The sequence below is a fragment of the Hemitrygon akajei genome, chromosome 10 (genome assembly GCF_048418815.1).
Source record: "Hemitrygon akajei chromosome 10, sHemAka1.3, whole genome shotgun sequence".
NCBI classification, from domain to species: Eukaryota; Metazoa; Chordata; class Chondrichthyes; order Myliobatiformes; family Dasyatidae; genus Hemitrygon; species Hemitrygon akajei.
This window is the reverse complement of record NC_133133.1, coordinates 58,520,822-58,548,683: the sequence shown is the minus strand read 5'-3', so window position 1 is coordinate 58,548,683 and position 27,862 is coordinate 58,520,822. Positions and strand designations below refer to the sequence as shown.

The window sequence follows — 27,862 nt, the reverse complement described above, 5'->3', positions numbered from 1 at the left end:
ATTCAAACAACACACACAAAATGCTGGTGGAACACAGCAGGCCAGGCAGCATCTATAAGGAAAAGCACTGTCGACGTTTCAGGCCGAGACCCTTCGTCAGGACTAACTGAAAGAAGAGATTTGAAAGTAGTGGGGGGAGGGGGAAATGTGAAAGGATAGGAGAAGACCGGAGGGTGTGGGATGAAGCTAAGAGCTGGAAAGGTGATTGGCAAAAGTGATACAGAGCTGGAGAAGGGAAAGGATCATGGGATGGGAGGCCTCGGGAGAAAGAAAGTGGGGGGGAGCACCAGAGGGAGATGGAGAACAGGCAGGGTGATGGGCAGAGAGAGAGAAAAAAAACAAACCACTAAATATGTCAGGGATGGGGTAAGAAAGGGAGGAGGGGCATTAACGGAAGTTAGAGAAGTCAATGTTCATGCCATCAGGTTGGAGGCTACCCAGCCGGTATATAAGGTGTTGTTCCTCCAACCTGAGTGTGGATTCAGCTTTTATATATCTTTATATAATTATAATATAATATATATAATATGGCCTTTTATATATTGGTGAGACCCGACACAGACTGGGAGACCGTTTCGCTGAACACCTACACTCAGTCCGCCACAGAAAGCAGGATCTCCCAGTGGCCACACATTTTAATTCCACGTCCCATTCCCATTCTGATATGTCTATCCATGGCCTCCTCTACTGTCAAGATGAATCCACACTCAGGTTGGAGGAACAACAACTTTCAAATCTCTTAGTATCTTTCCTTTCAGTTAGTCCTGATGAAGGTCTCAGCCTGAAACGTCGACAGTGCTTCTCCTTATAGATGCTGCCTGGCCTGCTGTGTTCCACCAGCATTTTGTGTGTGTTGCAGAATCAAAGAGTCAGGACAAAAAAGATGAGAGAAGAAGAGACAAAGGAGGAGTGGCACACACGTCTCCAGAATGACAAAAGCAGGCACAGGAGGAAGAGAGAGGAAGAGACAAAGGTATTGAGAAATGCACATCTCCAGGATCAGAGACAAAGAACAAACAGCAGAAGAGATGAAGAGACAGGTGATGAAAGGGCTGCACGTCTCCAGAATGACAATGAGAGGCACAAGGGAGGCGAATCAACCAGAAATGATGCCATCAAAAGTGTCCTTCGTTAAACGAGGAGGAGCTATATTTGTCCTGCTACATGTCCTTCTTCTTTAATAAACTCAGGTTTTCTTCTTCAATTTCCAAAGCAGAGCGATACCAATAGCATTCAGGAAAATTTAATGTTCATTCTTCTCACATCAGTCCGCACCACCCTTCTCTCAAAGGGTGCCCCAACAGGTCATCACATTGTCTAGTCATTTATAAATCTTACAAATGCTACAGTGTGACATTTATGGTGAAATCTGTTGACTCATCAAACTGGATAGAGAAGCTGTTGTTTTTCAGTTTATTACACAAAATTTCTTCAGCATCATGTGACATGTATTTAATACATTGTTCCATTGTACTGTTTGAGTGTGGCCTCCCTTTCACCTGAAGAAAAACCATGCAAGAGCCCATTCTCGAGCTACTATCTGCAGACGAATGTGCTCTTCTCACACACACACACACACAGGACACGCTACAGGCTGCAGTCACTCAATTCACCAAGGATGCAAGGGCCTTCGGGTTAACGGTCTGTCTGAAGAAAACAATGATTCTCCATCAGAAGCCCTCTCATGGTGTTTACAACCTACCTTGGATCATCATTTTCGACCACCCTCTCACCACAGTTGAGCAGTTCGCCTACCTGAGCAGCGTCAACTCCATCGATGCTACGGTGGTAAGGGACGTTGTCAATCGACTCACCAGAGCTAGCTGTGCCTTCGGGCACCTCCAGAAACATGTGGAAGAACCACCAGCTGCATCTATCCACAAAAATCCAGGTGTACAGAGATACCATCGTCATACGTCATCATCATACCATCATCGAGATAACACTGCCATACGGTCCTGAAGCCTGACTCTTGTACTGCAAGCAAATACAGTTGCTCAACTCTTTCATTAGCGCTACTATCACTCCATCATGGGCGTCAGCTGGCAGGATCATGTCTCCAACATCAAGGTCCTGGAGAAAGCTCAACTTCCAAGCATTGAAGCCGCTTTCCTGCTCTGGCAGCTCCCATTGGCCAGGTCACTTGTTTTGCATGGACAACTCCAGGTTACCGATAGTTCTCTACAGAGAACTCTCTCAGGGCAAGAGAGACTGTGGTGCCCCGTGCAAGAGGTACAAAGTCCAACTTAAGCAGCAGCTCTCTCAGGCAAATATCGAGGTCAAGGAGTGGCAGCAGTTGGCTTGTGAGAGACAGATGGAGAACACTGATCCACGGCTCAGCCAAGAATTTTGAGGAATCCAGAAGGGTGACTGCTGAAGAGAAGAGGAGATGCAAGAAGGATGCTACTAACGAAGTGCCCACATCCAGCTGTTCCCACATTCCTATTGCTCCAGAGTCTGCAGATCCAGAATTGGCCTCTACAGAATTGTGCCATCGCTGCTGACGACTCTTCTTCCCTCCTGATCTTCACAAGCGAAGAACCATCATCATGATTCAGCATGAAACCTTTTCAATTTCTCGTACTGCATCTTGTTCTAGCATTTTACCCACTATAATTTTACATGCTGGCATTATTAGGTTCTCACCAACTGTGTGACTTTTCCTTCTCTGGGTAATAAGTTCTGCTACTAAATAACTTGCTTCCTTGGTCTTTTTACTGACTGTAACCGGAACTTTACTCTGTTTTGAGATTCCAATAGCCTTTTAAAATAATCAGCACTTTATGTGTCATATGGCTGTGATTTGTAGTTCAGTGTCTTTTCAATTCTGCTGGAGAAATTCCTTTATTTGTAAGTCATTTGCTGCAATGGAATAGATGAACTTGGATCACCGGTCCACGCAAAGCCCATTGATAAGTGGCATTCATTGTAAAGACAGACATTTTTTGTGTCTGTTGCTGAAATGACTCAGAAGATCATAATTCAAAAATCGCCACTTTGGACCGTCATAGATATCTGTAAAACACGGGGGTTAATAAAATATAAAAATGTACGAGTCCATTCAATGCACAGAAAATGCACTTCACGTTCCTAATCAGCCTACCATTTCCCCTCTGTGTAATACAGCGCTCACCAGCTCTCAAAGACCACCCCTATCTAGTGTGAAAAACTGAGAATGGACTCAACCAAATAAATATGGTCCTACTGCGCACTGCCATATTGGGCTGAAAGACCTCTCATAAGATTACCAATGGGGCTACTCAGTCATTGCCCACCACTGCAAGTGCTATCATCGCGCAAATTTCAAAAAACATGCTTATTTATTTTTAATCGTAATTGCAGAATCCCAAGTGATATGTTGTGGACCTCTAGGGTTCCGTGGAACCCCGCTTGAGAAACCCTGGTGCAGAGAATCTACATAGTCTTTTTCCGTTTCCTCAGCAAATGTGTGCACTTTTCTCTTGGTAGCCCCAGCTCTGCAGCGCTTTGCAAAATGACTCTTCTTTCCACAAGTATGGCAGGATTTTACATATGCAGCACACAGCTTTGGAATGTGCCTATCTCCACATTTGCTGTTTGAGCCTACCTTTTTGATTTGCTGCTTCTTTAGGAAATGCCTTGTGCTCTCCTAATCTATTTTCACAGAATGCACCATTGTTTCAGCCCTCTGCAACTCCTTGGCTTGTGCTTGTGTAGTCCCTACTGCCCTACACCTATCCACAGCCTTTTCCAGCGACTGATCTTTTGCATGGAGCAACCTTTCTCTGAGCCATTCTCTGAGATTCCACAAACTATGTTATCACTAACTAGTAAGAGTCTCAAATCTCCAAATTCGTAGGACTTGGTGTGAATCTTAGCTAAGTATTGGTCAAAGCCTAATACATTGTTTCTGGTCACAGGAAAAACATTTATATCTCTCAAATGTGATGTTTTACTTGGGACAAAATACTCATCAAAGTGTCCAATTTCAAGGCTGCCTCATCAATTTGAAAGTTGTTATAGATGTCCAAAACATCCTTGCCATTTACATGTAGAATAATAGATGCTTTCAATTTTTTCATCATCTCATCCCGCTCTGCTAGCCACTAAATATATATTGAATTGCTGTTTGAAGCATTTCCATTTATCAGTTAGATTGCCAGTAAACTGCATAGGTGCAGGAAGACTTAGCTTATCCATGATGGGAATTTTTGGTCTCTTGGTTAATTTGGAAACAATGTGCTCTCATGCCTTGCTGGCTGTCTTTGTTTCTCCACTTTCTCAGTCGCTTACAGTATCCACTTACCACACACCGACTTCTGACAGCATGTTATGTTTGTTCTTAATAAAGAGTGTGGATAAACGCTAGAACATTTTATTTACAGAACGTCTTCAGCTCAACCTAAGCATGTGTGACCAGCTCATCAATGTCATTTCCAGTTCCAGGTGAACTGCCCACATTTCCCTCTGGAAATGAAGTAACCTTTTATGTACACATGTAATAACACAGTACATTCTTCCCGTGACCATGTGGATTTCCTCCGGACACTCCAGTTTCCTCCCATAGTACAAAGACATACCAGTTGGTAGGTTAGTCATTTGAAATTGTCCCATGATTAGGCTAGACTGCAAGGCTCGAAGGACCTGTTTCATCCTGTATCTCTAAATAAATAAATAAATCTAATAAATAAAATAAATAAAAATAAAAATCTGAATAAAATGATTCTCAAGCAGGAGTTTAATATTTTAGCTTTAATTGATTAAAAGGATCTTCACAAGCCCTCCTGAGCAAAGTGTACATTGCTTCTTTATACAACTGCACTGCTATTTAATGTAGGTCATGAGACTTATGATTTTATTTACTTTGCTTAAAGAATGCCACAAGTGGATTTCACTATATCCATATTGACTACTGACCATTTGTTTGTGAAATGTGATGACTGTAGTGAAAAGTTGAAAGAGCAAAACCTTGATTGTAAAACAAAATGTTCTATGTAGGAAAATGAACTTCACGGTGATTTGGATTAAACTCTATGCCATTTTCTGCCCATTTCACCAATATATTAATACCACTCTACAGCCTAAGACTGCTCTGTACTCTATCCAAATATCTGCCAATCCATGAAATTACTCATCCCTCCCCTACATCCAAATCATTCACATATATTATGAACAATTAGTGTTCCAGTATCAGTCCTTTTATGCCAATTTCTAAAACAACCCTCTACCGTCACTTTGCTCCCAGTACCAAGCCAATTTTGGCTCCAATTTGCTGACTTGCCCTTGACCCTATGAACCCCAAAAGTTTGAGCAGTTTCCCATCTAGGGATTTGATAAAGGCTTCAATAAAGACCATGTAAATCATGACTACTGCCTTCATCAATATTCGTTATCGCTTCAAAAAATTCAGTCAGATTAGTCAGACGGAATTTGCCCTTGACAAAATCACGTTAGACGTCTCTGATTAGTTACTGCATTTTCAGGCGATCATATTCTTCTCCCTCAGACATTTTTCCAATATCTTACCTTCAACTGATTAGGTTCACAGGTCTATAATTACCAAATGTTTTCTGCTGCCTTTCTTGAAAGGGGACCTACATTTGCTGTCTTCCAGTCATCTGTTACCTCACTTGTGTCCAGTGAAGATTTAAAAATCTTTGCTAGAGGGCCAGCATTCTCTTCCTTTGCCTATTGTAACAACCTAAAAAGATGTAAAACATTAGCTTTATTTGTCACATGTTACATACAGTGAAATGTGTCATTTGTGTCAATGACCAACATAGTTCGAGGATGCGTCTGGGGCAGCCTGCAAGAGTTACCATGCTTTCAACACCAACATAGCACGTCCACAATTTACCATTCCTAATCCTAACTGAAATCTTTGGAATGTGGGAAGAAACTGGAGTACTTGGATGAAAGATATGCAGTCACAGAGAGAAAATATTCCTTATAGACAGTGGTGGGAATTAAACCCTTATTGCTGTCACTGTAGAGTGTTGTGCCATCCTGGCATAAATGTCATCGTTTCCTGGAGATTTATCCACCTTTAAGCCCACTAAAGCACTGAGTACCTCATCCTATGAAGACCTGCACCAAACTTTCAACTATCCATTCCATGAAACCTCCACTACAAAATATTTTTTTTTGTGAATACTGATGAAAATTTATGTATGAATTTTACGAATGAAACTGATGTATTAGTTTAGGACCTCATCTATACATTCTGGCTCCGTGCACAGGTTGTCGCTAGTGTCCCTAAAGGACCCTACCTTTTTTCTCAACATCCTTTAACTCTAGATATACTGTGATGGTATTGGGTTTACTGGGTTCTAAATCAAACAAAGACCTTAAACCCTATCTGATATAGATAGCTATCAGCACTCTCATTAAAGGGAGGTTATACTGTAACTGACTGCTCTTCAAAGACTAGTTCATTTCCTTGTTTCTCCTCCATGGAAAAGTTAGCTGGTGATACCCACTATTTGAGTAATGGGTCACCCCAACTCCCACCAAAGATGAGATACTTACAGCTTAAAAAGTAGTTTAAGCACAGTTCATTTATTTTTAGTGATATACATTTAAATCCAAACAACACACTTAAAAAACATTTAAAACGCTCAGTAGTTTTCCATCTTAAAAATACATTTCCAAATTACAAACTATTTCTAAAACACAAAGGAATTCCAAAACACAGATCAAAAGGCATAACCCACGATGCGGAGGAGTGAATCCTCCATTGCTGAAATCAAAGGCAAAGAAATGGTCTCTGGTTCATCCTGTGTTTCTGTCATTCTTCTTACTGTTATTTAATCATTTCTAATAAGCCTAACTACTCTCTACATTTATACTGTGTTCCTGCCATTTGGGTGACTTCACATGGCTATTATATATTTTTCCAATACCTTTTTAAACATACTGTTAAAAAGCTTATGGAGACAGAGTTCCCAGATTCCCTCAATTAATGCTGTAAGGCTGACTCTCTGAGCATACAACCCTTCTAACTATTAACAAATCAGCTATTTGATATTCTAAATGATAATATCAATCTGGTCTGCACGCTTCTTTGAACGAAACAACTTAGCCACATTGTCTGGTTTGAAACAAGCCTAATTAAATTACCCCATTGTTTTACACTGCAGCTCTTGAAAAATCAACCCAGGTGCTCTAAACCAGCAGCCTGTGTTCGACAGTGTGTGTTTGTTTACAAAACTTCAAACTGTTTACAGCTTGCCATTTACATTAAGAACTGAAGACTGGCTTCCGTTTATGACAAGAAGCTAAACAAAGGTTATTAGTTGGAAGTTTATCTTATTCAAAAACAACTCTTTGATCTGCAGAAGTTTTGGCTGCTATGTCAGATGGCTGAGCTTTGGAAAAAGGAAAGGCCCCCTGGCTCTGGATGGAGAATATCTATCACAATTCTTATAGAGCACCATTGGATACAAAGTAAATCCAGAGACTTCTTGTGACATCTACTCGCCTTATACTATGATTGTGAGGCTAAATACAGCTCCAACACCATATTTAAGTGTGCCGAATCAAAGGTAGTGATGAATGTAGGAGGGAAAGTGAAAATCTGGTTGAGTGGTGCAACAAGACCAACCTCTCCTGCAACGTCCGCAAAACCAAAGGGTTGATTATTGACTACACAAGGAAGAAATCGGGGGGCATGAGCCAGTGCTCATTAGGGGATCAGAGTATTTATTTTAAATATAAATATTTATTATTATCATTTGTCTTTGTTTGCATTTGCAGTTTGTCTTCTTTTGCACATTGGTTGTTTGTCAGTCATTGTGCGTAGTTGTTCATTGATACTATTGTATTTCTTTGCTCTACTGTGAATGCCTTCAAGAAAATTAATCCCAGGGTAGTATTTAGTGAAATATACATTCTTTGATAATAAATTTACTTTGAACTTTATAAACACAAGAGCTTCCGCAGATAGTTGAAATCCACACAAAATGCTGAAGGAACTCAAAAGGTAGGGCAGCATCTGTGGAAATGAATAAACAGCTGACATTTCAGGCCAAAAATCCTTCATCAGGACTGGAAAGGAAGAGAGAAATGCTAGAATAAAAAAATGGGGGGAGGGGGAGGAAGACAAGCTAGATTGTGACAGGTGAAGCCAGGTGGGAAAGAAGGAATCAGATAGGAGAGGAGAGTGGACCATGGAAGAAAGGGAAGAAGGAGGTGCAACAGAGGGAGGTGATAGGCAGGAGAAGAGAAGATTTAAGAGGCCAGGTGGGGAATAGAAGAAGGAAAGGGGATGGGAAAAAGAAAAAAAAGGAAATAAAGACAGAAAGAAAAAGTTACCCGAAGGTGAAATAGATGTTCATGCTGTCAGGTTGGAAGCTACCTAGATGGAATGTGAGGTGTTGCTCACCCACAATGAGAGTGGGCTTATCATGGCAGAAGAGGAGGTCATTGACTAATATGTTGGAATGGGGATGGGGATAGGAATTAAAATGGTTGACTACTGGGAAACACTGATTTTGGCAGGTGGAGTGGAGGAGCTCAACCAAGTGGCCCCCAATTTACAACAGGTCTTGCCGATGTAGAGGAGGCCGTATCAGGAACATCTGATACAATGTACGATCCCAGCAGATTCATAGGTGAAGTGTTGCTTCACCTGTAAGGATTGTTTGTGATCCAGAATGGAGGTGAGGGAGAATGTAAATCAGCAGGTATAGCATTTCTGTCAATTGCAGAGATATGTGCCAGGAGAAAGATTAGTGGGGAGGAACAAATGGATAAAGGAAGTACGGAAGGAATGCTCCCCGCAGAAGGCTGAGAGTAGGGGGGAGGTAAAGATGTGGTTGGATCCTGTTGAAGATGGCATAAGTTGTGGAGAATGATGTGTTGGATGCAGAGGCTATTCAGTTGGCACATGAGGACAAGAGGAACTCTGTTCCTGTTATGGTGGCAATAAGATGACATGAGCACACATGTCTGGGAAATAGAGATGTGTCTGAGGACAGCAACAATGGTGGGGTAAGGAAAACTCCAATCCTTGAAGAAGCAGCACCAATGCATTCATTAATGTAGCACAGAAAGAGTTGGGGAGCATTACCAGGGTAGGCTTGGAATATGGACTGTTCCACTGAAAAGACAGGCATAGTTGGGGCTCATGTGGGTATCCAAGGCTACCCCTTGAGTGGGAGCAGCTGAAGAAGAAATTGTTGAGGGTGAGGTCCAGTTCTGCCGGACAGTTGAGGGTGGTGATGGAATAGAACTGGTTGGATCTTTTGTCAAGAAAGAACTGGAGAGCCTTAAGGCCTTCTTCATAAGGCATAAAAGTGTTTTGGGACTGGCCATCCATGGTGAAAATGAGGTTATCTGCATTAAGGGATTGAAACTTTAATATCTTAGCTTTCCTAAATATATTTTTAGTACCTCCCTACACTTTTAATATTTCTGACAAGCCTCCCTGTCATTTCTTCCCCACAGCTGTCACATGTTCCCCCCTCCCTCCCCCCATGCGACCCTCAGTATTCCTTGGCATCCACGATATCCCTTATACCTGTTAGCTCTGTCCTTCCTTTGCACTTACAGAAAAGTGTTGGCCTTCTTCTGCAGTAATTTGATTGCGAATTAACGTAACTAATATCTTACCAAAAAAATAAAATCTGGAGTTCCCCACAAGGATCCTGCCATTGTGTAATCATCAAATTATTTTTGGTGCTATGGCGGGACATCCAGTTCTCCCTAAAATATGAATTTTAGAGAACATTTATTAACGCAATAGCCACATTAATAGTGATGGTTGCTTTCTGCTCCGCTGAGCGCTGCTTCGCACTGGAGGAACACCCAAATTCGCGCACCTGGAATTGTCCCATTCTCCATCCGCAGAAACGCCGCTCCCACATCGCCAAACTGACAACCTAACCTGTTTATCCCTGCTAAGCTCTGAATGGTCAATGTCCCCGAGGTGCCGCCCACCACCTACATTCTGAGTGGGTAATCGGCTTATCAGTCAGCGGGTTTTATTGCGTTTGGTTGAGTAGACGCCGGTAGACAGCTCGGGAGGAGACCTTTCTCCGGACAAGAGTGGCCGGAAGCGAGGGGTTTGCGGTAAGTTCGGCGAATGCATGTAAGTATCTGGAGGAGGCTAGGCCAAACTTAACCTGAACTCATTGTATTATCATGTACGGTCGGTCGCAAGGGAGCAGCTTCTTCCAACTCCTCTGTGATCAGGTGGCCTTCACCCAGCCGGCCTTAAGACTGAGAAGCGGTTGCATTTGGCTGCACCCTGCACCCCTCACCCCTGGGGTGTAAATTACTATTGACATGCTTGCCCGCAGGTTGAAGGAGCTGTACGAATGAATTGGTATTGTGACTAGTTTATCCTGTACCCAGCAGTTGAGTGGCAGTAAAAAAGCAGATGGTCACTTGGCACCATAAGGACAGGAATAATTAACACTTCAGGCGAAAAATAAAGTTGCAAAGATGCGATGCATTGAAAGCTGGAGAAGAACAAAAGAAAAATATGTTGGGGTGGACGAATGATTGGCTGATGATGGGACAGGTTAAGACCAAAAGGAGATGGTAATATTGACAGAATCAGAGGTCTTCAGGAGCCAGAGCAGGAACATCACTTGAAATAATTGTAGGCACCTTTTGCAAAATATAGATCTGGTACCAGGTAGATGATATTCCTCACATGAACAGGAAAAGTTTTTTCATTGTACATTAATTTTGCAGCCACTTCAGTCTTCTGTAAAAAAAAATAAAATGCTGTAAGAACTCAGCAGGCCAGGCAGCATCAATGGAGAGGAATTAACAGTTGATATTTTGGACCAAGCTCCTTTCTCAGGACTATAAAGGAAGGGGGAAGAAACCAGAGTAAGATGGGGGAGTAGCAGGAGTACAGGCTTGCAGATGATGGATGAAAGGAGGTGAGGGGGATGAAGTGTGAAATTGGGAAATGATAGGAGAAAGAGGCAAAGGGATGAAGGATAGGAGAGAAGAGTGGCCCATGGGACAAAGGAGGGGTATCAGAGAGGGGTGCTGGGCGTGTGAGGAGAAGAGAAGTGGAGTCAGAATGAGGAATGTAAAATGAGAGTAGGGGGAGGGAGAGATGTCAACAGAAGTCAGAAAAATTGATGTTCATGCCATCAGATTGCCAGCTACCCAGATGGAATATGAGGTGTTGCTCCTCCAACCTGCAGTAAAGGAGGTCATGGACCAGTATGTCAGAATGTGACTGGCAAGTAGAATTGAAATAGGTGGCCATCAGGAAATCTGAACTTTTGTGGAGGAAGGAGCGAAGTTGCTTGGCAAAATGTGCCCCAACCTATGTCAGAGCTCACCGATGACAGGCTGCAACAGGAGCAGTATTGCTCACTATGGTTTCAAGCTTTCAGACCTGGAGATGACAGAGATGGCCGGGAGTGAAAATGAAACTATTTCACTACTTCAACAAGTTAGAAACCATGACAAATTTGAAGGTATTGACAATCATTGTGAATATTACAATTAAAAGGAAGATTTTGGAGGATGCAATCATTGAAGGCATTGTTTGAAGATTGTCCATTATCTGCTCTCAGAGTCTGTGCTGATTTTGTTCATTTACAGTCAATCAAAAGAACCTGACAGCATACACTGGATTAATTCCTCTGTCGATAACTATTAAAAACTAATAAAGTTTTATAGTAGTGTTGGTGGTGTTCAAAATAATTCTGTATTTCATTTAAATACATAATTTGTTACTTAATTAAAAGATAGTTTGTCTTTTTTTATACATTTTTAACTATTTCTATGAGACCGGCTAAAAGGTACTGGGCCTGATATGTCCCAATCAACTGGGATCCACTGAGCTTCAAAATTAATAAATGGTACAAGAAAGAATAACAAAGTAGTGTTCATAGGCTCATGGACCATTCAGAAATCTGATAGTAGATGGGAAGAAGCTGTTCCTATGTCATTTTATGTGGTAAGAAAAAAATATATTTTTAATAATTCTTCAAATGGTATGTGTTTGGGCGTTTACTTTGATATATTGCCCTGCTGACTTTTATTCTCAAAATTTGAAATTCAGTTGGATCACTTGAAGGGCAGGCATTTTGTTCTGGTGGAGTTTATTGCATCAGACTGGTGCACAATCCTATGTTGTCTTTCATTTGTTTGTACCAGCGTAAACTATGATCTTTTTATTCATAAACGGTTGTATGTGTGTTTGCTGCCAAATAAAACACCTGGAGTTTGGGTACTATATGCTGACTCCTGTTGTGTGGAGTTTGGCTTACTGCTGAATTGTGTATTTCCTACTTCACACACAAACAGAGCAGTATAGTGGGAGAGTTAAGAGTTTTGAAGCCATAGATAAGAATAGCTGGGGACAGAAAGTAACAAATGGGCCCAAAACGTCGACTGTGCTTCTCCCTATAGATGCTGCCTGGCCTGCTGCATTCCACCAGCTTTTTGTGTGTGTTAAATGGGAATAAATGTTGTGATGGACTATTGGAGTACTTTGTAGCTTTAATTAAATGGAAGGTATCAGAAAAGAGTTAATGGGTTTATTCAGAGTACCAATGATAATAAAGAGATTGAAGAAATTGAGGTTCTAGTATTGTATTCACATGGAGTATTGCATTCAATTCTGGTTGCCTCATTACAGAAAGGATATGGAAGTTTTCAAGAGAATGCAGAAGAGATTTACCAAGGTGCTGCCCGATTGAAAGAGCATGTCATCGGTTGAGTGAGCTGGGACTTTTTCTTTTTGGGGTAAAGGAGCATGAGAGGTGACTTAATAGAGGTATATAAGATGATAAGTGGCATAGATAGAGTGGACAGCTAGCGACTTTATCCCAAGGTGGAAATGGCTAATACAAGAGGGCATAATTTTAAGATGACGGGAGCAAAATGTGGGGAGATGGGTGAGGTAAGTGTTTTACACGGAGAGTGGTACATGGAATGCAGCCAGGGTTGGTGAAAGAGGCGAACCCATTAGGGGCATTTAGAAGTCTCTTAGGCACGTGGATGATAGAAAACTTAGGGTTTATGTGGGAGGAATGGTTATATTGATCTTGGAGCAGGTTAAAAGTTCAGGACAAGATCATGGGCCAAAGGGCCCATACTGTGCTGTACTGCTCTATGCTCAACAAAGTAAAGTGAAAAATATCACCTACCAGGCAATAACTCAACAATATTGTGAGCAATATTATAAACATATAGTCTTTTTTATATAGCGACACAGCAGGTTAATAAGCCTTTCAGACCAACGAGCCTGTGCCGCCTAATTACACCCATGTGACCAGTTAAATAACCCATACATCTTTGGAACGTTGGAGGAAACTGACGTACCTGGAAGAAGCCCACGTGGTCACATGGAGAATGTGCAAACTCCTTACAGACAGTAGCAGTATTGAACCAAGTTGCTGACACTGTAATAGTTTTAAGCTAACCACTATGCTGCTGTGCTGCCTCTGTTATGAAGATGAGCTTAGATGAAACAGCAATTTGTGATATCTTCAGTATACTAATGATAAATTGAAATTTGAGGGAGAACAGATCAGAAATACTTAAACTGAGGTTGACGTGGAATATTCAACCTAAAATGTAAGCTGCTCTCTTTCTACTGATTCTACCTGTTCTGCTGATTGTTTCCAACATTTTCATTCAGGATTTGTACTTCACTACCAAGTGAAATGAAACTAATAGAGAGGGACATTGTTGGCTTCTAGAGCTCACCAGAGGATCAGCTATTCTGGATGGGTCTTGTGCAATGAACCAGAATTGATTAGAGAGCTTAAGGTAAAATAAACATGATCGAATTCACCCTGAAATTTGAGAAGGAGATGCTAAAGTCAGATACTACAGTGGAGTATAGGGAATTACAGAGAAGAGTTGGAAAAGAAGACTGGAAGAGATGACAGCAGAGTATCAATGGCTGGATTTCCTGAAAGCAATTCAGAAAGCACAGAATATATATATCCCAAAGAGAATTCTAAAGGAAAGATGACACAACTGCAGCTAACAAGAGAAGTTAAAGCCAACATAAAAGCCAAAGAGAGGGCAGATAATAGATCAAAAATTAGTGGGAAATTAGAAGATTGGGAGGCTTTTAAAAACCAACTAAAAAAAAAAGTCATTAAGAAGATAAAGATGGAATATGAAAGAAAGCTTGCCAATAATATTAAAGAGGATACCAAAAGTTTCCTCAGGTACATAAAATATAAAAGAGAGGTGAAAGTAGATATCAGACCACTGATAAATGATGCTGGAGAGGCAGTAATTGGGGACAAAGAAATGGTGGACAAACTGAACACATATTTTGCATCAGTCTTAATGGTGGAAGACACTAGCAGTATGGTGGATGTTCCAGGTGTCGGGATCATGAAGTGTGTGAAGTTACTGTAACTGAAGAGAAGGTTTTTGGGAAAGTGAAGGGTCTGAAGGTAGATAAGGTACCTGAACCAGAAAGTGTACACCCCAGAGTTCTGAACAAGGGGGCTGAAAAGATCGTGGAGACATTAGTAATGAACTTTAAAGAACAGAGGACTGAAAATTGCAAATGTCACTCCACTCTGCAAGAAGGGAGAGAGGCAGAAGAAAGGAAACAATAGGCCAGTTAGTCTGACCTCAGCAGTTGGGAAGATGGTGATATCCATTGTTAAGGATGAGGTCTCGGGGTACTTAGAGGCACATGATAAAATAGGCCGTAGTTAATATGGTTTCCTGAAGGCAAAAACTCATCTGACAAATCTGTTGGAATTCTTTAAAGAAGTAGCAAGCAGGATAGACAATTGGGAATTGGTTGATGTTGTATACTTGAATTTTCAGAAGGCCTTTGATAAGGTGCCACACATGAGGCTGCTTAACAAGCTATGATCCCATGGTATTACAAGAAAGATTCTAGCATGGATAAAGCAATGGGTGATTGGCAGGAAGCAAAGAGTGGGAATAAAGGGAGCCGTTTCTGGTTGGCTGCCGGTGACTAGTGATGTTCCACAGGGGTCTGTGTTAGGACTGATTCTTTTTATGTTATATGTCAATGATTTGGGTGATAGAATTAATGCTTTTGTTGCAAAGTTTGCAGATGATATAAAGATAGGTGGAGGGGCAAGTAGTTTTAAGGCGACAGTAGAGAGGCTACAGAAGGACTGAGACAGATTAGGAGAATGGGCAAAGAAATGGCAGATGGAATACAGTGTCAGTAAGTGTGTGGTCATGCACTTTGGTAGAAGAAATGAAAGGGTTGACTATTTTCTAAATGGAGAGAAAATACAAAATACTGAGGTGGAAAGGGATTTGGGAGTCCTTGTGCAGGATTCTCTAAAAGATAATTTGCAGGTTGAGTCTGTGGTGAGAAAGACAAATACAATGTTAACATTCATTTCAAGAGGCCTAGGATATAAAAGCAAGGATGTAGTGTTGAGAATTTATAAAGTACTGGTAAGGCCTCACTTGGAGCATTGTGAGCAGTTTTGGGCCCCTCATCTTGGAAAGGATATGCTGACACAGGCGAGGGTACAAAGGAGTTTCACAAAAATGATTCCAGGATTGAATAGCTTCCCATATGAAGAGAGTTTGATGGCTATGGGCCTGTATTTTCTGGAAATCAGAAAAATGAGAGGTAACCTAATTGAAACCTATTGAATGGTGAAAGGCCTTGATAGAGTGGGTGTTAAGAGAATGTTTCCAATGGTGGGAGAGTCTAAGACCAAAGGACACAATTTCAGAATAGAGGGGTGTCCTCTTAGAATGGAGATGAGGAGGAATTTCTTTAGTCAGAGAGTGATGAATCTGTGTGATTTTTTTTTTGCCATAGTCAGCTGTGGAAGCCAAGTTTTTATGTATATTTAAGGCGGAGGTTGATAGATTCTTGATTGGTCAGGGCATGAAGGGAATCGGGAAGAAGGCAGGAAATTGGAGCTGAGAGGAAAATTGGATCAACCACGATGAAATTCCGGAGCAGACTCAATGGGCCAAATGGCTTAATTCTACTCCTATATCTTATGGTCTTCTGGTCTTCCTGCATGAGTGGGTGTATTTAAAAAAACAATTATTAAGTATTTGTCATACATTATGAAATCTTGGTGATTTATACATCTGCTGATGTAGAGAGGAATTACCATCAAGCATCTTAGCACTGAAATCAGTTCTGTAGATCAGTTGTAATGGTGCTGACACATGGCTAACTAACAAAGGATTGTCCACACTGCAAATTTGTCATTAATAACTTAGGGAGGAGAGAAATACACATTTACCAGTCTTTGAATTATAACAAACAGTAATAGGAAAATAATTGGATTATTGAGACCACCTTTTCAGTGTATCATGGGTTCATTTCTAATTGTGCTGAATTTCATTTTTGTTATGGGTATCAACTTAATTCCCCCTCAAAACTTACTTTGAAATGAGATGGGTATTTTTACTTTGAGATTCTGGGATTAACCAGATTTGCTAAGCAATGTAGAGAAAAATTGAGCATATGATTTTTGGTCATAAATCAGTGCTGATTTCACTCAATGGAAGAAAAGTTTTGAGGGACTTATTGACCTGCTTCAGGCCTGTGTTCCAAATCAGTTTTCAGTTTGGTCATCTTTGTTCATAATTACTACCCTTTTTGTGGACATAAAACCTCCTGAGTTTTATATTTTTAGATATTCTTCATGCATAAATAACTGGTTTTGCTTGTATTGCAACTTGAGCATTTTTTTGTTTTAATTTGTTTAAACCTAGCACTGTATCAAGGCCTTAGGGGTACTTGCTGTCTAAGTATTGGATCTTTTTTTCTCCAACTGACAAAGCGTAAAAGGTCTGTGTTTCAAGTTTCATTTAGAAAATGGCAATCCTTCAATACTGAATTATCAGTATAGATTGTGATAATTCAAGAAAGGGATTTAGTATCATTAACCAGTAGCCCTAAATGCACTTCATGATCCACCAATATGATTAATTGTTAAATGGCTTAGTAAGCTATTCAGTTCAAGGGGAAATGGAAATTGGCAATGAATGCATGCCTTACTAATGGAGTTCTGCACCCAAAATTGAATGAAAAAGAAGTCTGTTTTGTGGTCTAGCTTTTTTTCAGTGAATTAGGAAAAAATAAAAATATTTTGTGAAAGTTAACGGTTACGTATAACCACACAGAGACTCAGAGCTTAGTGGGATCTCTGGAATTCTCCGCTCTGCAGGGTTGTTCAGGTTTGCTGCTATTATAAATCTTTGGAAACACATTGATGAAGATAGAGCAGTGGGTGTAGTCTGTATGGATCTCAGTAAGGCATTTGGTAGTGTTATGTATCCCGTAACTGGATCACTTACCAGCAAAGATAGAGAGGTCCACTGAAGTCTGATGGTACCATTTTCAAACGTTTTTATTTATAAAGGGGCACAAAAGTAAGGTTAATACAAACATTCAGATACCATAAGTCGTCAATACTCAATCTAAAGCGCAGGTATAGTAATAACCAATAAGAAATAAACTCTATGTATATATTGTCCGCTGTATATCTGAAAGTCTCTTGCGGTCACTGCAGTTCCACCAGCTGCCATCTTTTGTGGTGTCGCGTTGGTGCACTTTGTTAAAGAGAGAGAGATAGAGATTAAATGAAACAGTTACCCGGCGGGGTTTTCCAACCTTTAGGAGTTCGATTCGTCGAAGTCTCATTGGGGAATGGACGCTCACTTGTGGCCTCCCCTGTAGCTAAGCCGTTCTTTCGTGGTGAGGTTGCCAATCCCAGGCAAGGAAAAGACGCACGCGAACCCCACCACCGGCTGTCGCTATCAAACGCTGTCACAGGATTTCTAGCGTGTCTTCTGGTGCATCTGGGGGGCCGTCTTTACAACCCCTCTTTTATCTGAACTCACGGGGTCTCAGATGTCAATCAGGTTGGGATGATGCAATCTCTCTCCATCTCTCCACCCACGTTGCCCTGAGGGTATACACGTAGTACAGTTCCCAATTCACAAAGGTGTCTCCACGAGACAATGACCACCAGTGCCAGCTTTGCCTCGCCGTGAAACGAGGGACACCGCATGTATCTCTCTCTTCTCTTGGGTCATTGACCCCCCCCTGGCGATTCTCACAAAGGAGGGGGCTGGGATCATAACAGTAGGTTTCTCCTTGCGAAGCTCATTCAGAAAGTAATGAGGCATGGGATCGAAGGAGACTTTGCTTTGTGGATCCAGAATTGGCTTGCCCATAGAAAGTAAAGGGCGGTTGTAGAAGGTTTGTATTCTGCATGGAGGATGGTGACCAGTGGTGTTCCGTAAGGATCTGTTCTGGGACCTCTCCTCTTTCTGATTTTTATAAATGACCTGGATGAAGAAGTAGAGGGGTGGGTTAGTAAGTTTGCTAATGACACAAAAGTTCGAAGTGTTGTGAATAGTCTGGAGGGATGTCAGAGGTTACAGCAGGACATTAGTAGAACTGGGTTGAGAAATGGCAGATGGAGTTCAACCCAGATAAGTGTGAAGTGGTTCATTTCAGTAGGTCAAATTTGAAGACAGAATATAACATTGATGGTAAGACTCTTGGCAGTGTGGAGGATCTGCGAGATCTTAGGGTCTGAGTCCATAGGACACACAGAGCTGCTGCGCAGGTTGTGGTGGTGGTTGTCTCTCGGGGTCTGAGGAAGACTAAACATTGTGCAGTCATCTGTGGATACGCATGTGGCTTTGGAGGCTGTAGGCCAAAGCACACATGCAGTTGCAGGTTGGCCATGGAATGGCGGTTGTTGGAACAGGTGCATACACAGCTTTGTGCTGTCGGTCTCGTGCTGCTGCAAGGTGCTAATTCTGGTCATCCTCAAAGTCAGATGCAGCTTTCCAGGTCAGGGCGTGCCATGCGGCCCTGTCGGCTGTGGACCCCTCAAATTGTCAAGGCTGGAGGTCTGCCCAATTAATGTATGATTTCAAATTGTCTTTGAATCTTTTTCTGGGGCGGCCCTGATTGTGACTGCCATGTTCAAGCTCACTGTAGAGAGCTGCCTGGGGACTCTTGTTTCACCCATGTGGATTACATGGCCAGTCCAGCGTAGCTGGGCCTGGAGGATCCTTGCCTCAATGCTTGTGCTGTTGGCTCTGTCACGGACTTCCTGGTTCATGATTCGGTCCTGCCAAGGAATCCTCACGATCGACCGCAGAGAGCACATGTGAAACCTCTCCAGCTGTTTGATGTGCCTGCGGTACAGGGTCCAGGTTTCGCAGCCGTACAGGAGAGAGGTGAGGACCACAGCCTTGTACTCCTTGAGCCTGGTTGAAAGCTGAATGTCCTTGTGCTCCAGAACATTAACACGGAGTTTCCCGAGTGCCTGGCTGGCTTTCTGGATCCTTGCTATGATCTCTTTGTCAAGGGATCCGTCACTGGAGATGGTGCTTCCTAGATACTTGAAGCTCTCCACGTGCTTCAGGACAGTGCCGTCGATGGTGATGCATGGCTGCAGAGGGTGACTGTTTGGTGCAGGTTGTAGGGGAACTTCTGTCTTACCGAGGCTGACTGTCAGGCTGAACAGCTTTGAGGCTGCGGGGAATTGTCAACAATCATCTGCAGGTGGTTCTCCTGGTGGGCCATGAGGGCACAGTCATCAGCAAACAGAGCTTCAGTGATGAGCCTCCTCAACGTTCTGGTCTTTGCAGCAAGGCGTCTCAGGTCAAACATCGATCCATGTAGGTGATATCTTATGTAAATACCCAGGTCTAGGACCTTAACAGCATGCTTCAGCATTTGGGTGAAGAAGAGTTTGAAGAGCACTGGTGCTAGAATGCACCCTTGCTTCACGCCATTTGAGGTGTTGAAAGTCTCAGATGGGGAACCACCTGAGAACACCTCTCCTGTCATGCCATCGTGGGGCAAGCGGATGAGTGTAGTGAATTTCTGCGGGCAGCCAAGCTTTCTAAGGATGATCCACAGCGTGTTTCTGTTGACCGTGTCAAACGCCTTCGTCAGATCAATAAAGACAGAGTATAATGTCATGTTCTGTTCCAAGCACTTCTCCTGTATCTGTCTCACTGCGAAGATCATGTCAACAGTGTTGCGTTCGGGACGAATGCCGCATTGCAACTCGCGAAGATTCTCTTCTGACACTGTTAGAGTCAGTCTGTTGAGGGTGATGCGGGCGAAGAATTTTCCGGCAATGGAAAGTAGTGAGATGCCTCTGTAGTTCCTCAGTCGGTCCTTGAACCTTTATTTTTATAGAGGGTGATTTTCATTGTGTCTCTGAGGTCAGGGGGCATCTCTTCTTCATCCCAAATGCTAGCCAGGGTGCTGTGGAAAGCCTCAAGTGATTCCTTGCTGAGTGCCTTGTACAGTTCAGCAGGTATTCCAGTCTTGTCTGGCGCCTTGCCACCACTCATCTGCGTGATAGCCTTCTTGACGTCATCTATCGAGGGAGGATCATCTAGTTCCTCGTGAGTAGGCTGTTGGGGGATTTGGTCCAGAACAGACTGGTCGACCGATGAAGGGCGGTTCAGGAGCCAGCTGAAATGCTCTTTCCATCTGTGTTGGATGCTCTCTTTGTCCTTTGGCAGTGTGGTGCCGTCAGCGGACAATAGTGGAGATGAGCCAGATCTTGAGGGGCCAAAGATCATCCTGATGGAGTTGAAGAGCAGCTCTGAGTTGTTGATGTCGGCGAAGCGTTGCACCTCTTCAGCTTTCCTATCCCACCACAGGTCGTACATCTTGCGAATTTCCCATTGGGCATGGGCCTGAAGGCATATGGTGTGTTGGCCTTCATCAACTGTGGGGCTGAGTTCAAGAGCTGTGATGTAATGTTACAGCTATATAAAATTTTAGTTAGACCCCACTTGGAGAACTATCTTCAGTTCTGGTCACCTCACTACAGGAAGAATGTGGATGCTATACAGAGAATGCAGAGGAGATTTACAAGGATGTTGCCTGGATTGGAGAGCATACCTTATGAGAATAGTTTGAGTGAACTTGGCCTTTTCTCCTTGGAGCAATGGAGGATGAGAGGTGACCTGATAGAAGTGTATAAAATAATGAGAGGCATTGATCATGTGGATAGCCAGAATCTTTTCTCGGAGTTGAAATGGCTAACACAAGGGGACATAGTTTTAAGGTGCTTGGAAGTAGGTACACAGGGAATGTCAGGGTAAGTTTTTCACACAGAGTGGTGGGTGCGTGGAATGCACTTCCAGCGACTGTTGTAGAGGCGGATACAATAGGGTCTTCCAAGAGACTCTTAGCTAGGTACATGGAGCTTAGAAAAATAGAGGACTATGTGGTAGCGAAATTCTAGGAAGTTCCTAGAGTCGGTTATGTGGTCAGCACAACATTGTGAGCCAAAGGGCCTGCAATATACTGTAGATTTTTATGTCCTATATTCTAAAATTTGAGGAATTCTGGTCTACGGAAAATAGGCACAGATGTCAAGTTGGACAGATTAACTATGTTCCTATTGAATGGTGGGGTAAATTTTAGGAGCGAGGTGGTTTAGTCCTTTACCCAATTTCTTGAATTAAGTAATTTTTAAAATGAAATAAATGGACCTGGTTTTGTGAAAAGAGAAAGCTAGGTGACTAGCCTTTAGGTGGAAAGCACTTCGGGAACAGCGATCACAACTCCTGAAGTTTTAAGATAGTCATGAATAAGTGTAAGTCTGGACTTTGCCACACTAGCACAAACTACCACTTTATTGGATAGGACCTATGGAGAATTAGGAGGGAGCAGCTGTCGGGGCAAGTCCCCATCTGACATGGGTGAGTTGTCTAAAGACCAGCTAATCAGAGTTCAGGACCAGTATATTCTAGGAAGCACAAGATTGGCAAGCTAAGGGGGCCTCAGACGACCAAAGTTACAAATTCAGTTAAAAAGGAAGCGTGTATAATTTTTGGGAACTTAAAATCAGATGAGGACCTTGGAATCTGAGGAAAGCAGGAAAGAACTCAAAAGGGTCGCGAATGCTCTTGCAACGCTGATTAAAGAGAATTTCAAGGCATTTTTCATTAAAAATAAGAGATTAACTAGGGAAGAGGGTAGGAGCATTTTTAAATAAGGGAGTTTATGCTTGGAATTGGAGAATATGTGTGAGGTACTAAACAAGTACTTTGTTGCCACTATTCACCAAGGAGGAAGATAGTGAGATCAGTGTAGGACATACTAATATGCTAGGACATCTTGAAAGCAAAGTGAAGATGCTGGGTCTCTTCAAGAGCATTCAGAGGTAGTCAATTACCAAAGTGTGAAAGGATTATTTAAATAGCCGAGAGAGGAAATTGCAGGGTCCTTGACAAAGATCATTCCATCCACACTAGCAAATAGCTGAGGTCCCAGAGGACTGGAAAGTAACTGTTGTGTTCATTTGTTCAAGAAGGAAATTGAGATAATCCCACAAATTTTAGGGCAAATTTCTCATTTGTGGTTGGGAATCTATTTGAGAAGGTTCTTATGCATAGGACTTGTGCACATTTGGCAAGGCATTGACTAATTGGTACTGTCATCATGGCTTTGTGTAAGGCAGCGTATGTGTTACAAACTTGATTGAGAATTCAGCTTTCATGCTTTTAGGTTGTAGAATATGAAGTGCTGTTCCTTTGTTTTGCATTTAGCCTTGCCCTGGCTGTAGAAGGTGCTAAAACTGGGTACGATGGTATGGGAATGGAGATCAAAATTAAAATGCCTAGCAACCAGGAGCATCTGATAGCTGTGGTGATGGAATGCAAGTGCTCAACAAATCGATCTCCCAGTTTCCGTCTGGTCTCACTGGTGTAGAGGAGGCCTCATTGGGAGCTCTGGAAGCAGTAAAGGCTGCCTCACTTGGAAGTTGTGATGAATGATGGATTGGATTCGTAGGCTGCTGCTGTGATTGAAGTGGACCTTCCACTCCACGACATCTGAGAAACAAGACATCTGTGAATCTGTTTGAGGCAATTATCTATGTAATTCATGTCAAGTATAAGCAAGGTGACATGCATTGTATTTTGTGACTCAATGAGAAATGTGCTTTTGTTTCAAATCAGAGAACATTGAGATGGCAGATCAGGAATCACATAAAACAACCCAGGATGGAGTTGCTCCCAACACAGTTGCAGCTTCTGGATTTGGTGATGGTGCTAAAGCAAGTCCATCAATTTCAGTTTCGGTAAGCATCTGCTTATTTTGATATTATGTGTGATTATGATTCTGTTCTTCAGTGCTAAACTTCCAAGACAAAAATGCTGAGTTTTTAAAAATGGGATTTTTTTTGTATTTATGTCTTTTAGTTGCCTTATTATTTAGATAACCCGTCTTAAAAATTGGAGGGGGATTTGCCTTGACATTATCAGCATATTTTATTATTTCTCACTGATGAGGCTAGCTTGCACTTTGTTCATCATTTTAACTAGATAATGTAGTGTCATCGAGAATACTTCTTGAGATTATTTAAACAAATAAATATAATCGGGTAGAATTGCAGCAATGAAAAATGATATATTAGTTACATATCAAATTGATTTTTAATTGTATTAGTGTTTACATTTGAAATAAATTTATTGCAAGATTAATTTGTGTTCTTTTGTGAAAGCTCAATAACTTGAGATCCATGGAAATTTTGTTCAGAAGTATTTGAAAATAAATTTTAGGTCAAGACTGTCTCATTTGTGTCTTTGAAATAGTTTTATTGGTTTACCTAGATAATGTTGTGAGTTGACTCCAAGTGGGATTTAAGTGTTTTTTTTGATACATTGCTGATCTAAGTATCCCGTATACCTTTCAAATTAGCACTACTCACATACTACAATCCAATACTAATTTTCTTTTTAGCATGTAGTTATTTTTAACTGTTAGCAGCAGGAAGGTTAGACCATAAGATTTAGGAGCAGAATTAGGCCATTTAGCCCATCGAGTCTGCATGGCTGATCTATTTTACCTCTCAGCCCCAGTCTCCTGCCTTCTTCTTGTATTCCTTCATGCCCTGACCAATCAAGAATCTATCAACTGCCTTAAATATATGTAAAGACTTGGTCTCCACAGCCACCTGTGGCAACAAATTTCACAGATTCACCAATCTGTGGCTCAAGAAATTCCTTCTCCACTCCGTTTTAAAATGACATCTCTCTCTAGAGTCTGTGTCTTCTGGTCCTGAACTCTCCCACCATAGGAAATGTCCTCTCCACATCCACTCTGTTGAGGCCTTTCAACATGCAATAGGTTTCAATTAATTAGGTTCTCACTAAATAAGCTAGGATAATTCACAGTGGATTGGAGTGCATAATTTTTGAATCTATTTCATACCGAACTTAGTGTGAGAATTTCCAGAATTTATATCAAATAATGGCAAAGGACTGCAGAGCTTCAAACTAGTCGATTGATCATGAAATCTGTAATCTATGACTATTGCATGCTCTTTAGAAAGTCGTGTAGCTCTGTGTGTAACTTTGCCAGATTGATGATTGTGCCACATAAAGTGATTTAGATTTCAGGCTGGGAGGTAAGGTTCCATTGATGTGGTGACAGGACTTTAGTACCACAGGCCTGGTGGTGACTTTGCTGACATGGGAAGGGACAAATGCATCTGTATCAGCTTCAGCTAGTTAATTGAGGAGGTCATGAGTTTATACCATGTGTTCAATGCCTGGTGCTGACCAGTCTGGTGATTATGTTAGGTTATTTTAGAGCCAATCAGACTAGATCAGTATGACAGATTTCCTCTGTTATACAATCTAGCAGTTTCATAGCTGCCAGAACTGAGACTAATTCTAATTCCAGATCATTTAACTTCCACAGGATTTAAACATGGCTTGATTTATGGTTCAGACTTCTAAGTTACTGTTCTGTTTTGACTTCTGATTACCTTTCAACTTTACCTTGTGTCTTGTGTCTTTCATGCAATATTGTTCATTTTCTGTAGAATTTTCTGCGTTATACTTGTGTATATTCAACTTAATAGCTGGTTCTTTTATTGGCCTGAACAAATTGTATTGAAGCTTCAAATTCAGAAAAGGGGTTCATTGAGAAACCACAAGGGTCCCAGTATTGATCCTTGAGGTGGTTCATTCTGTACGTCTACATACTTACCTTCCTTTAATTTAAAATTTACCTTTCTTTAATCATGCTCATTATTTCTTCCCCCATAATGAAACAAAAGCAATTCATGATGGGCAACAAGACGGAATCAATAATGTGGTTGCTTCGAATATTCACACTGGTGTCAACATTCTTTTTTCTCTTTCCCGTCTTTGGGTGAGTAGAATTTTGCACTGATTTTAATATTAGGTATGAGTACACAAACAGAGCACTGAGAAAAATGGTAAAATTTTTAAGTTGACAGAAAATGTTGTCTTTAGGTCATTAGCCAAAATACTGGACTGAAATTACTGGCTAAAAAAATATTGACAGTGCCATATAAAATAGAAGGTTAACAATTGCTAAACCTAGTGCATATTTGATCAACCACTGAACTTGTCTTATTTTACAAAAAAAGTTATATTCCCAAATAGCAATCGCTACTGTTTTGTGCTGATGTAATGTGACTGAAGTTTAAAATATTGCTCATGAGCAGTAACAAGTTTATATTGAAAACCGGGTAATGTTAGCTGATGTTAACCAGACCAAGAGAGTACTAGGGTCTTTATGTTCACATAGATATTTTCTCATAACTTTGAGCTGTGTTCACTGACTGTACTGGATAATGTGCTCTGTGATTATTGTTTAGAGTCTCTAATTCTGTGACATTGTTTTGTTTTTGATTAGGATTAAACAGTCATTAAGCATAAATGGAGCAGTCGATTTTTAATATAAAGCAACATGGGTGTGCTTTTATAATGGTTAGATGATTAGAGCCAAGTATGGTGTGTTTAATCAATTAGTACAGAGATTAGTGACAAATAAATGTTATATTTATTATAAATTTATCTTTTAGTGAAGGCTTAAAGATTTGTACTTGTGCCAGATTTTTAGACATACCACACTAGCTGGAAAATCTGACTTACAAGTTCAATTCATTTCCTGTTGTAGAATTGATTTGTCTTTGACCTGATATCTTACTTCCAAAATATTATTACAAAGGAATAATTGAATGATTCAAAAATTGTCACAGAAGTTTAAATCTGTGCTGATTAAATCATGCCCTTTATTGTCTTTTTTTTATTGTCCTGTGCAAGCAATCATTTAAATAGAAACATAGAAAACCTACAGCATAATGCAGGCCCTTCATCCCACAAAGCTGTGCTAAACATGCCCTTACCTTAGAAGTTACCTAGGGTTACCCATAGCCCTCTATTTTTCTGAGCTCCATGTACCTGTCCAGGAGTCTCTTAAAAGAAGCTATCGTATTCGCCTCCACCACCGTCACTGGCAGCCCATTCCACGCACTCACCACTCTCTGCATAAAAAAAAACTTACCCCTGACATTTCCTCTGTACCTTCTTCCAAGCACCTTAAAACTTTGTCCTCTCGCGCTAACCATTTCAGCCCTGGGAAAAGGCCTCTGACTATCCACATGATCAATGCCTCTCCATCTTATACTCATCTATCAGGTCACCTCTCATCCTCCGTTGCTCCAACGAGAAAAGGCCGAACACAAGGAAATCTGCAGATGCTGGAAATTCAGACAACACACACAAAATTCTGGTGGAACACAAGCAGGCCAGGCAGCATCTATAAGGAGAAGCACTGTCGACGTTTCAGGCCGAGACCCTTCATCAGGAGGGTCGTCAGTTCATTCCACCTTTTCTGATAAGGCATGCTCCCCATTCTGGGCAACATGCCTGTAAATCTCCTCTGCACCCTTTCTATTGTTTCCACATCCTTCCTATACTGAGCACAGTACTCCAAGTGGGGTCTGACCAGGGTCCTTTATAGCTGCAACATTACCTCTCGGCTCCTATATTCAATTCCACGATTAATGAAGGCCAATACATCATATGCTTTCTTAACCACAAAGTCAACCTGCGCAGCAGATTTGAGTGTCCTATGCATTCAGACCCCAAGATCCCTCCAATCCTCCACACTGCCGAGAGTCTTACCATTAATGCGATATTCTGCCATCATATTTGACCTACCAAAATGAACCACTTCACACTTATCTAGATTGAACTCCATCTGCAACTTCTCAGCCCAGTTTTGCATCCTATCAATGTCCCACTGTAACCTCTGACAGCTCTCCACACTATCCACAACACCACCAACCTTTGTGTCATCAGCAAATTTACTAGCCCATCCCTCCACTTCCTCATCCAGGTCATTTATAAAAATCCCGATGAGTAAGGAGTCCCAGAACAGATCCCTGAGGCACACCACTGGTTACCGACCTCCATGCGGAATATGACCTATCTACAATCACTCTTTGCCTTCTGTGGGCAAGCCAGTTCTGGATCCACAAAGCAATGTCCCCTCAGATCCCATACCTTCTTAGTTTTTCAATAAGCCTTGCATGGGGTACCTTGTCAAATGCCTTGCTGAAATCCATATACACTACATCTACTGCTCTACCTGCATCAATGTGTTCAGTCACATCCTCAAAAAAAATTCAATCAGGCTTGTAAGGCACAACCTGCCTTTGACAAAGCCATGCTGACTATTCCTAATCATATTATGCCTCTCCAAGTGTTCAAAATCCTGCCTCTCAGGATCTTCTCCATCAACTTACCAAAGGCTGCAAAAAGAAATAAAAACTGTGCTCTTCTAGCAAACTAGTAAAATCAAGTAATTTTATGAGTGGTTTGATGTGTCTTCTCACTAGATAAAACATTTTGAGACACCTTTTCTCAGAGTATTCACAACTTGGATGTGTGAGAAAATTATATGATTGAAATGACCAAATGAATTGTGCACATGAGATTACAACTGTTGCTGATCATATTTCACAGCAGGATCAATGATTCTAAGCAAGTTTACTGTCTTAGTCACTGCTTTTTATTTATAAATGTTGATTACAAAAATCCATATCCTTGATTGAAAAGGAAATGGATGAGATTTCAGTTTTGACACTGAAAT

At 41.4% G+C, this 27,862-nt stretch overlaps 1 protein-coding gene across 4 annotated transcripts in view; it reads left to right on the top strand.

Annotated features, from left to right (window-relative positions):
- Positions 1-9,964: 9,964 nt before the first annotated feature.
- LOC140734447 (transmembrane protein 33-like) overlaps positions 9,965-27,862 on the top strand; it is a 133,639-nt gene continuing 115,741 nt past the window's right edge. Inside the window, exons 1-3 of one of the 4 annotated variants that reach the window (XM_073058394.1) lie at positions 9,965-10,050; positions 22,906-23,027; positions 25,014-25,108. In XM_073058394.1, coding sequence (XP_072914495.1) covers positions 22,917-23,027; positions 25,014-25,108 — 206 coding nt within the window. In that variant the 5' untranslated portion in view covers positions 9,965-10,050; positions 22,906-22,916. Of the gene's footprint in view, positions 10,070-22,905; positions 23,028-25,013; positions 25,109-27,862 lie in introns of all 4 variants that reach the window. The other 3 variants (XM_073058395.1, XM_073058397.1, XM_073058396.1) reach the window with 3 other exon arrangements.